Genomic DNA, 12200 nt, shown 5'->3' with positions numbered 1-12200 from the left:
TAGGAAGTCAATAATACAACATCACTTCCATTTTGAAGTGCAACTAGGTCATGATAATAACTTTATTGACTGATATATGAAATCAGTTTCATAACGGTCCTTTTACGCTGAAGGTGATTGTTTGCTTCAATTTCCTTTGTCAATATAATGATTAAAAACCATGGATCTAGATGGGACTGCGATATTTGAAACGAACATTTTGTGACAGCTCTTGCCTGCAAATGAATTCGTTTTTTCTTTGACAAACAGTCTTATAGCATCCATAGCGGTAAACGACAATCTTAGACCTAGCATTATCGCCATCTGGTACATCATGAATCCCATAGCAGTCGGCACCACAAGCCAATGTTTACTTATTCACGTGAACATCGTTTGCTTTTGACAACAACAATGTGCAGTTGAGTTGCACCACTTTCAATTTGGAAAACAACTTTCCCCAAAAGAGTGTTAGCCTACTTCTAGTAATCAAACAGGGAAACAACCTCAGAAACTAATTTCTTCAAAACACGGCTGTATTAAAGAATGCGCTGCCGCTGATCATAATCCCCTCATCCGAGAGCTTCCATTCGCTACCCTATTTCAGACTTTGATTAAAAAGTGAAACTCTAAATCCTCTCAACACAAAGGATGTTCTGGTGGATCCGCGGGGCAGCAGTTCTCCTGAATGGCTTTATGGGGTGGAGGGCTGAGTCCATCTGTCTTTTTCGCTGGCGCGATTCTTATTATATCAGTGACATCAAGATGGTTTATAGTAATTATTTCCAAGACGATATAAAGTCCAACTAAGTGATTTATTGTGACAGGCCTGGCAGTCAATACCCTCACGTCCCTGTCAGCATGCAGGGCCTTACCTGATGTACATCTCCTCTCTCTCGATCTCCTTGTAGAAGTTCTACAGTGGGACAAACAGACCGTAGAACCGTTATAACATAGAACCACATCCACATAGAACCTTTATAACATAGAACCATAACAACATAGAACCGGTGTAACAGAATAGAACTATAGATGGAGAGAACCTTTATAACACAGGTGGGTGTTTCCACAAAGATAGGTTACCATAATAGTCAAAAACTAATTGTGATTATGTAAAGTTCTTAGTCACCATCGTCATGATCCACGATGAATCATGACGACACCCTCTCCAAGCCACCAACCAACCCATTCACGTACATTCATGCATTCACACACACGCACAAACACATCAGCGGGGATGAGTGGGACGGCGGTGGGCTGTCCACACGTCCCCCGCCCCCCGCCCTTCAGGGGGACGGACCGAACGCCCGACACAACAATGGCGGGCCGCGCCCCTCTGCGGGTCTATCGGCGCCCAGGTCTATCGGCGCCCGGGCAGGCCGGGACGGGGAGCTCTGACATTTGGCCACTCCCGGCTGAAATGCCATTCGACAAAAGAGGGCTGGCTCCTAGGCGGGCCCCTGCGATAAGGCTCTAATGTATTCTGACAGGGCGGCCCCTCTGCTATTGTTTCGGCGGGGGGGGGGAGTTGGGGGGGGGCTTGTCAGAGGAAGTCGACTGACAGAGCCGGGCGCCGCGGACGGCACCGCGCGTCGATATAACAGCCGCTGTTTGTGTCCGCCGCCACCCCCCCTCACGGTGGTACATTATGAGGTCTGTCGGAGACCGCTGCGCCACTCGTGGAAGGTGTGGTGTGCGCGCGTCGATGACAACACAACGATCGCACAAGCACACAGACATCACACACACAGACACAGGGGAAATATTTAGCTGACTACACAACAGAAGTACACGAGGTGTGCGAGTGAGGGTGTGGGTGAGGAGAACAAAACAATAGATCTGGGTGTTGTTTTTATGTTGCAATGTGAAGCTGGTTGCTGTGTGTGTGTGTGTGTGTTTGGTGGGTGTTTGGTGTGTGTAGGCGTGTGTGGCTGTGTTTGTGTGTGTGTGTGGCTGTGTGTGTGTGTGTGTGTGTGTATGTTTGTGTGCACGTGTGTGTGCATATGTGCGTGTCTTAGTGTGTGTGTGTGTGCATATGTGCGTGTTTGTGTGTGTGTGTGCATATGTGCGTGCGTGTGTGTGTGTTTGTGTGTGTGCATATGTGCATGTTTGTGTGTGTGTGTGTGTGTGTGTGTGTGTGTGCTTGTGTGGCTGTGTTTGTGTGTGCGTGCGTGCGTGAGTGCGTGCGTGCGTGCGTCTCACCAGCACGTTGACGGTGCAGCTCATGCGGTTCTCCTTGTTCTCGTCGTGCATGATGGTCCTGTAGTCCAGGAGTCGCTCCAGCAGCCGAACCACCAGACCCACGAAGTCCGCACCCGACTTGGCCAGGTACTTGTGCTTCCTGCAGTGCTCCAGCAGGCTGGGGGGAGGAGGGGGAGGGGGGAGGGTGGAGGGGGGGAGGGGTGGAGGAGAGGGAGGGGTGGAGGAGGAGAGGGAGGGGTGGAGGAGGAGGGGGAGGGGTGGAGGAGGAGAGGGAGGAGTGGAGGAGGAGAGGGAGGGGTGGAGGAGGAGGGGGAAGGGTGGAGGAGGAGAGGGAGGGGTGGAGGAGGGGGAGGGGTGGAGGAGGAGGGATGGAGGAGGAGAGGGAGGGGTGGAGGAGGAGAGGGAGGGGTGGAGGAGAGGGAGGGGTGGAGGAGAGGGAGGGGTGGAGGAGAGGGAGGGGTGGAGGAGGAAAGGGAGGGTTGGAGGAGGAGAGGGAGGGGTGGAGGAGAGGGAGGGGTGGAGGAGAGGGAAGGGTGGAGGAGAGGGAGGGGTGCAGGGGTCCAGTGACAGACCGAGAGAGAGAGGTAGAGAGGGGTGACGTTCAGAGGTTGGTACATTAACAGAAAACTTCTCCAGCTTTTCTGAGGTTGCAGTCTACACGCGCACGCACACACACACACACACACACACACACACACACACACACACACACACACACACACACACACACACACACACGCACGCGAAATACCCAAGTGCGACCAAATGTGTGAGGGAAACAGTCACTTGATTGCGCGTGTTTCTGTGATTATTTTTGGGTGGGGTGCTGAAGTGCAACATCTGATCACACTAGAGCACGGGTGTGTGATGTGTGTGTGTGTGTGTGGGGGGGGGGGGGCATCACTCACATCTTCTGGAAGAGCAGCTTGTACTGCTCGTCGCCACGGCCACCCTCCACCTCGTGATCCAGCTTGGTGATGATCTCACTCTCAAACTGAGGAACACCGAGAGCACAGACAGACATCGTTACAAACCTCTCGCTCTCCTGCTGCCTCCCCCTACCCCTCTCCCCGCCCATCTCTCTCCCTCCCTCCACCCCTCTCCTTTTACTTCTCCCTCCCTCCCTCCCTTCCTCTCACCATACACCTCTCTCCTCCCTCCCTCCCCCCTGTCTCTCTCCCCCCCTCGGCAGCGAGCCTCCCAGTTTGTTTGCGACAACATGTTTCATATTACTGTGAAGGCGAGCGTGCCGGTAACAAGAAGACACGACACATTAACTTCTTTAACTCATTCTCTATATACACTCCTGGATGGGCCCTGACAACAGGATGGGGGGGAGTGGAGAGAGGGAGGAGAGAAATAGACAGAGCAAGAAGAGAGGAGTTTAGATAGTGAGAGAGAGGACTGTAGAGAGGGAGAGAGAAAGAGAGAGCGGAGAGTAAAGAGGGAGAGAAAGGAGTGTAGAAAGTGTGAGAGTGCGATGGGGAGAGAGAAGCGAGATAAAGAGACCTTGACCAATAGAGAGAAGATGTGAGCGCTTCGCCCTGCTAAGCTGCAGATTTACACTGCGGATGGAGGGGAGAGGAGGGTGGAGAAGGTGGAGGAGGTGGAGGAGGGGGAGGGCCAGCCGAGGGAATATGGCCGGCTTACCGTACAAAACGGGGTCAGGCCAAAGTGAAATTGATCACATTTTCACAGAGGCTTGGCGGAGAATGAGGGAGGGCAGAGAATGGACTGGTCGCCCAAGTGCCACTGGGCCGGGGGAGGTGGTGCCGCCACCCAGGGGAGGCAGTGGTGCCTCCACCAGGAGGAGGGTGCACTACGGACGGAGAGCATCCAAAGGAAGGCCCCGTGGCTGGTAGAGCTACAGCTGCTGCTGCTCTCTACGGGAGCCCCCTCACTAGTAGAGCTCTCTCCCCCTCAAGAGACCTCACTAGTAGAGCTCTCTCCCCTCCAGACACCTCACTAGTAGAGCTCTCTCCCCTCCAAACACCTCACTAGTAGAGCTCTCTCCCCTCCAGACACCTCACTAGTAGAGCTCTCTCCCCTCCTCCTCCAGACACCTCACTAGTAGAGCTCTCTCCCCTCCTCCTCCAGACACCTCACTAGTAGAGCTCTCTCCCCTCCTCCTCCAGACACCTCACTAGTAGAGCTCTCTCCCCTCCTCCTCCAAACACCTCACTAGTAGAGCTCTCTCCCCTCCAGACACCTCACTAGTAGAGCTCTCTCCCCTCCAGACACCTCACTAGAAGAGCTCTCTCCCCTTCTCCAGACACCTCACAAGTAGATCTCTCTCCTCCTCCAAAAACCTCACTAGTAGAGCTCTCTCCCCTCCAGACACCTCACTAGTAGAGCTCTCTCCGCCTCCAAACACCTCACTAGTAGAGCTCTCTCCCCTCCAGACACCTCACTAGTAGAGCTCTCTCCTCCTCCAAACACCTCACTAGTAGAGCTCTCTCGCATCCAGACACCTCACTAGTAAGAGCTCTCTCCCCTCCAAACACCTCACTAGTAGAGCTCTCTCCCCTCCTCCAAACAGCTCACTAGTAGAGCTCTCTCCCCTCCAAACAGCTCACTAGTAGAGCTCTCTCCTCCTCCAAACACCTCACTAGTAGAGCTCTCTCGCATCCAGACACCTCACTAGTAGAGCTCTCTCCCCTCCAAACACCTCACTAGTAGAGCTCTCTCCCCTCCTCCTCCAGACACCTCACTAGTAGAGCTCTCTCCCCTCCTCCTCCAGACACCTCACTAGTAGAGCTCTCTCCCCTCCAAACACCTCACTAGTAGAGCTCTCTCCCCTCCTCCAAACAGCTCACTAGTAGAGCTCTCTCCCCTCCAAACAGCTCACTAGTAGAGCTCTCTCCTCCTCCAAACACCTCACTAGTAGAGCTCTCTCGCATCCAGACACCTCACTAGTAGAGCTCTCTCCCCTCCAAACACCTCACTAGTAGAGCTCTCTCCCCTCCTCCTCCAGACACCTCACTAGTAGAGCTCTCTCCCCTCCTCCTCCAGACACCTCACTAGTAGAGCTCTCTCCCCTCCAGACACCTGACTAGTAGAGCTCTCTCCCCTCCAGACACCTCACTAGAAGAGCTCTCTCCCCTTCTCCAGACACCTCACAAGTAGAGCTCTCTCCTCCTCCAAACACCTCACTAGTAGAGCTCTCTCCCCTCCAGACACCTCACTAGTAGAGCTCTCTCCTCCTCCAAACACCTCACTAGTAGAGCTCTCTCCCCTCCAGACACCTCACTAGTAGAGCTCTCTCCTCCTCCAAACACCTCACTAGTAGAGCTCTCTCGCATCCAGACACCTCACTAGTAGAGCTCTCTCCCCTCCAAACACCTCACTAGTAGAGCTCTCTCCCCTCCACCACACAAACACCTCACTAGTAGAGCTCTCTCCCCTCCAGACACCTCACTAGTAGAGCTCTCTCCCCTCCAAACACCTCACTAGTAGAGCTCTCTCCCCTCCAAACACCGCACTAGTAGAGCTCTCTCCCCTCCTCCAAACACCTCACTAGTAGAGCTCTCTCCCCTCCAGACACCTCACTAGTAGAGCTCTCTCCCCTCCTCCAAACACCTCACTAGTAGAGCTCTCTCCCCTCCTCTTCCAAACACCTCACTAGTAGAGCTCTCTCCCCTCCAGACACCTCACTAGTAGAGCTCTCTCCCCTCCTCCTCCAAACACCTCACTAGTAGAGCTCTCTCCCCTCCTACTCCAAATACCTCACTAGTAGAGCTCTCTCCCCTCCTCCTCCAAACACCTCACTAGTAGAGCTCTCTCTACTCCTCCTCCAAACACCTCACTAAACAGAGAAACAACCGATTGCTGTTCCTCAGCACCCCCGACACAACAATGAGCTGCCAAGTGGCAGGGGAGCGCCACACACTGTGTAGCACTGGAGAATTGGATAAACTCATTGTATGCACACGCAAACACGCACACGCGGATAGACAGACACACACACACACAGATACACACACACGCACACACAAGCCCAGATAGACACACACACACACAGTTAGAAACACACACACAAGCGCGCACGCACGCAAAACCGATAGAGACAAACAAGCACACACACACACACACACACCCAAGCACAGCTAGACACACACACATACACACACACACACAGAAACACAAAGGCTTGATTTTGTGCTGTAACAAGGCATAACATTAAGTCCCACTTACGCCGTCTGTTGGTACAGTAACAACAGTGTGGGAAAATGGGATTTGCAGCATTACACGCTCACGGCTCTGGAAACTTATCCTCTCTCTGTCTCACACTGTCTTCCCTTCCCCTCCTCACTGTTTCTCCCTTCTCCCCCCCAGTCAGTGGAGGATTTAGACAGGGGAAAAGACACACAATAGAAAACACATACACAAGCAAACACACACACATGTACAGACAAGCAAACACTAACACGCACACACCGACGCTAACAGAGGCAAACACACAGACTGACCCACACAAATACAGAGTAAAACACACACACAAACGGACAAACACAGAGGACCCCCACCCTCCACGCACACACAACACAAAGGAAAAAAACACACACACACACACACACACAAAGGAAAAACACATACACACACACACAACACAAAGGAAAAACACACACACACATACAACACACATCCAAAAACACACATCCACACGCATTCACACACACACAGACACAGGAAGATACAGACCAAAACAAAGACACACACAGGAAAACACAAAGGAAGACACACACACACACACACACACACACACAGTTACCCTCTGGAAGCTGCAGGTGAAGTGGAACTCGCACTGCATCATGTCGAAGAAGATGGGGACGGTGGCCTTGCGGAGCTCCACCTCCGGGATCAGCGTCATCTCCAGGATGGGCCCCACCATCTCAGGGATGAACTTGATCTTGTGGGGACCTGGGGGCACACAGAGGGGGGGGGGGGGTCAGCGCACGCTGCTACACACACAGGCAGGACACTGCAAGGAAGTCCTGTCTGTTACCTGGTCTGATTCACCTGGTCTGAGTCACCTGGTCTGAGTCACCTGGTCTGAGTCACCTGGTCTGATTCACCTGGTCTGATCCACATTGGTCTGATTCACCTGGTCTGAGTCACCTGGTCTTAGTCACCTGGTCTGAGTCACATGGGTCTTAGTCACCTGGTCTGAGTCACCTGGTCTTAGTCACCTGGTCTGAGTCACCTGGTCTGAGTCACCTGGTCTGAGTCACCTGGTCTGATTCACCTGGTCTGATTCACCTGGTCTGATCCACATTGGTCTGATTCACCTGGTCTGAGTCACCTGGTCTTAGTCACCTGGTCTGAGTCACATGGGTCTTGGTCACCTGGTCTGAGTCACCTGGTCTTAGTCACCTGGTCTGAGTCACCTGGTCTGAGTCACCTGGTCTGAGTCACCTGGTCTGATTCACCTGGTCTGATTCACTTGGTCTGATCCACATTGGTCTGATTCACCTGGTCTGAGTCACCTGGTCTTAGTCACCTGGTCTGAGTCACATGGGTCTTAGTCACCTGGTCTGAGTCACCTGGTCTTAGTCACCTGGTCTGAGTCACCTGGTCTGAGTCACATGGGTCTGAGTCACCTGGTCTGAGTCACATGGGTCTTAGTCACCTGGTCTGAGTCACCTGGTCTGAGTCACCTGGTCTGAGTCACCTGGTCTGATTCACCTGGTCTGAGTCACCTGGGTGTTATTCACCTGGTCTGAGTCACCTGGTCTGAGTCACCTGGGTCTGAGTCACCTGGTCTGAGTCACCTGGTCTGAGTCACCTGGTCTGAGTCACCTGGGTCTGAGTCACCTGGGTCTCATTCACCTGAGATCTTAATGATATTCAGGTATATCCCCCCCCTCAAGTTAGTGTTTAGAAACAAGATGGAATCAAGATGGTCCCTTCATACTCTAAGTGTGCAGTGTAAACTATGTTTACCTCTATTTCCTGTTTTTTGAGTACTACACTACACAGGAATCACCACAAGTTGTGAGTCAATACAGAAAGAAAATTGCTAGAAAGGAAAATTAATTTATTTCTCCAAATGTCTACAAATATATTTACATCACATGACATATGCCTCCTCCATAAACATCTATAAACCGTGTGTTTACCCACACACACTTTCTCAAGATCCTTTACTGCAGAGGTTCCCTGACGGCTCATAAAGCTAATTAGCACCTTGGTCTCTATTGGTAGCTCAGCATATGCTGCACATGATCAAGTGCAAATGCATAAGAACGCGAACGCACAGGAAATAGACTGAATGAACACATCCCTGTCACATGTCATCTATTTGTGGATTTCTCTGTAATTAAAAGCAGGGAAATATTCCATCAGTAAATAATCTGTATCGTGTAACAGAAGCACAACATCAAAACAAAAAGGCCTTGTTAAGCTTGCGAAGTGCGATTGGTAATTACCCAGATTATACCACATATCCCGGATTTCAAAGCCGATCTGTCGCCTCATGTCCTGGTACCTGGAAGATAAATTCATTATTAATCACGGACATATACAGAATTACGTCAATGCGGCGTAAAAAGCATATCAAACTGAATTTGTAAAGTTGCATATCTGCACTACACTCATGATCAAACATATATTGCTAGGTCATGGTCATCTGTGTAAGAATGTGAAATTCCTTCTCATTACTGGCCTGTAAGTGAACTGCAGCCTGTCAGAGCACTGCAGTGTGAGATGGTCTGGGACCACTGATGGGGGAATGCGCTACATAGGAACGCATAAGAGTACTCCTATTACTTCTTCGTTGTAACAAGTAACGAAATGTGCTTGTTTTGCAATTTAAGTAATTGGTTAATTGGTAACGTTTTCAACAAAGCAGTCCGTTACCGTGCTCCACATCCTTCCTCTCAATCTGCCTTCATCGGATATCGAGAGGAGGATTTCATAAAAAAAAGGTTTGCCACTCACATCTATGACTGCCTTTGTTGCTTGCTATCCTCCAAAGTAGTCCAGGTGGCGGGTTAAAATATGACTTTAGTTTTAAGACGCGTTTCACATAATTGGATATTTTATGAGCGGCTTTGCTATTATCCGTGCTTAGACATAATTTCCTTCCATTTTCCTGGCAAAACTGGCCGATTCAAATGAAGTAGAGATCAGTCCACAAGCTGTTCTATGCCATAGAGAGTCTGGTAGGTCTCGTTTTAACTTAAATTCCAACCTGTTCTTATGCTGGGAATTTAAAGCGATTTATACTCATCCGAGTCTGTTTTCACCGAATAAGAACCTTTAGCCAGCAAGGTCAAGGACTTCCAGTGAGCAGCGACAGGGAAATATGGACCATAAGTGTTTCAGATGGTAAATGGACTGCATTTTATACAGCACTTTTCTAACCAGTGGCCACTCAAAGCGCTTTACAATACTGCCTGACAATCACCCAATCATGCACACATTCACACAACGACGGCGGAGTCAGCCATGGAAGTCGCCGGCAAGCTCATCTGGAGCATTCAAGGTGAGGCGTCTTGTCCAGGGACACTTTGACACTCGCGGAGCCAGGGATCGAACTAGCAACCTTCTGGTGACCAGCCAACCCGCTCTACCTCCTGAGCCACAGTCCACCCTGATAGAACAACTAAAAGTGTGTGCAGAAACCGGTGGAACCATCACTCCAAGGTGCCTTGGTGTTCAACGTGGAGGGGGGATGGAGGGATCTGCTTCCTGAGACCTCCAATGTCTCCAAAGAATAAACATCCACAGAATTGGCCTTAACCATAAAACACCATGGGGCTCTGGGTCCCCAAGAGCCCCACTGCCAAGCACCATGCTAACCCCCGAGTCACGCAAGGGACCAATGAAGAGGCAGCACCGGAGACGGAGAAGAGGAAGGAGAGAGAACAACACAGTCGAGAAGACAAGGAGAACACGAAGGGAAAAAAGACGAGGGTGAGGAAGACGGGGTCGCTCTGTGTTACACTACCTTAACAACGGCCCGCTGAGGTCGGGGGACGGAGCGCGGAGCTCGGGGAACAAATGTGCTCCTGCAGGAGGAAGAGCCATCGTAAAGAGAGGCCACATCCCTGAGCCCTGACAGATAAACGACCTGAGGCCCCCTGACAGCTCCGTCGCCTTGCCCGGCCCCCGGCCTACTGATGGAGCCAGGAGAGGAGGGGGGGCTCCAGGCTGGGAGCGATTGGCCACCAGCAAGGGGGACAAAAGTGGATTTATAGTCTCGGCGGTGTGTCGTTGGTGGAGTGTGCGGTGAGCCCATGGCCATGCCATTTCAATATGGTATATTACAAGGATTACATTGCTCTCTCAGCGTAAACATTTTTGCACAACACCGCAGGATATTGCCGTGAGAACCGCGCACGATGGTGGGCACGCTGCCTCCCATCGTTCTCAAACGGGGGACCTGATTGGACGGCTCGCAAAACATCTAAAATGAACGGAGGAATAAATAAATGAAATGGAAAACCTTGAGTCGATTGTCATGCCGATATCCCTCAAGGACGCGCTGACGTCTGGGGGGGGGGGGGGGGGGGACTGCATAACGATCCACCGACAGGCCGAGGTATTGATACCGCGAGGGGATCCAGAAACGACCCATCGATCCTTCAGTTCACACCCCGCCAAGACTCCTCTCCATTCAGGCTCGGCGTCGAGTCCCCGAGGAGGAACGCATGTAGTAAGTGATGAGTACGCGCACACTCGCAAATGTCTCTTCGCTTCTACAAGCAGAATAACAGGGATTAGACTCGCGTTTAAGATTCAAACAGCACACAGATGTTTATAATTGATTTAGATATGCCCTCGCAGCAAAGGGGATGAATTATGCACTTTGATGCCGAGTCGCGGTTCCGTCTCAAGGGGACCGCCCAGTTTCTGAACTGCGTCTGCGTCGGATTCAGGCTAGCGCCGACTAGCTTGGGAAGTATGTGTTGTGCCGTATTTATTTTGGGATCTCTCTAGTAAACACACTGTGGATCCTTAGGAAGCTATTCCTTTCTACCCTGTTCTCCCACTGGCGGACACACACAGACAGAGAGACAGACAGAGAGACAGACAGACAGACAGAGAGACAGACAGACAGACAGACAGACAGACAGACAGACAGACAGACAGACAGAGTTAGCACGATCGTAATCCTAAGTGGGAAAAAAAAAAATTGCTGTGCCCCAGCATTACTGACGTAGTCTCATCTGAAAGCAGAGTCTGCCTGGCAGGTCCAATACTTTACAACAGCTAAGAGGAAGAGAGGGATGGAGCGTGGAGCTCAGGCATCATGGATCCTCTCTCCTTACTCCCCCCCTCTCCCTACTCTACCTCCCCCCTCTCCTCTCCCTTGACGACTAGCCAAGGTCTGAATACAGTATCAGAGGGAAACTGTGTGTGTATATATATAAATATATATATGTGTGTGTGTGCCCAACTGTGTGTGTGTGTGTGTATATTTGTGTGTGTGTGTGTGTGTGTGTGTATGTGTGTGTGTGTGCCTAACTCTGTGTGTGTGTGTGTGTGTAAATGTGTATATTTGTGTGTGTGTGTGTATGTGTGTGTGTGTGTGTGTATGTGTGTGTGTCTGTGTGTGTGTGTTATGTGCGTGTGTGCCTAACTGTGTGTGTCTGTGTCTCTGACTGTATGTGTGGGAGTTGATCAAGACCTGGGTTAAAGCAGCGGGCCAACGAGGACTCTGGTCTGTCATGCGGGGGCCGTGGCTGATCTATGGCCACCGAACGAGAGGACGGTCACAACACCCTCTTAGGAGGACGAGGCCTCCTGTTTCCTAGTTCTTCATCCCCCTGCCCAGGAAGCTTTTACACGTTTGGCTCCGGCCACCAGACTCTAAAGACAGACGTAGATGTAGCCACTCCCCCGGAACTAGTGACTAGCCACTTTGCCAAATCAAGTGACTAGCCACTCCCCCAAAACCAGTGACGAGCCACTCCCCCAAAACCAGTGACTAGCCAAAACCCCAAAACAAGTGACGAGCCTCTCCCCCAGAACAATCGACTAGCCACTCCCTCAGAACAAATGAATAGCCACTCCCC

At 51.4% G+C, this 12200-nt stretch overlaps 1 protein-coding gene across 1 annotated transcript in view; it reads right to left on the bottom strand.

The window, feature by feature from the left end:
- dock1 (dedicator of cytokinesis 1) overlaps positions 1-12200 on the bottom strand; it is a 186649-nt gene that overhangs the window by 32988 nt on the left and 141461 nt on the right. The window contains exons 32-36 of the mRNA XM_079757227.1: positions 8607-8665; positions 6950-7098; positions 3087-3172; positions 2179-2335; positions 852-892 (exon numbers count right to left, since the gene is read on the bottom strand). Of these exons, the coding sequence (XP_079613353.1) occupies positions 852-892; positions 2179-2335; positions 3087-3172; positions 6950-7098; positions 8607-8665 (492 nt within the window). The remainder of the gene's footprint in view (positions 1-851; positions 893-2178; positions 2336-3086; positions 3173-6949; positions 7099-8606; positions 8666-12200) is intronic.

This window comes from Pollachius pollachius, assembly GCF_949987615.1.
Source record: "Pollachius pollachius genome assembly, chromosome: 19".
Taxonomy (NCBI): Eukaryota; Metazoa; Chordata; class Actinopteri; order Gadiformes; family Gadidae; genus Pollachius; species Pollachius pollachius.
The sequence above is the reverse complement of the archived record's forward strand: the minus strand, read 5'-3'. Positions and strand labels throughout refer to the sequence as shown.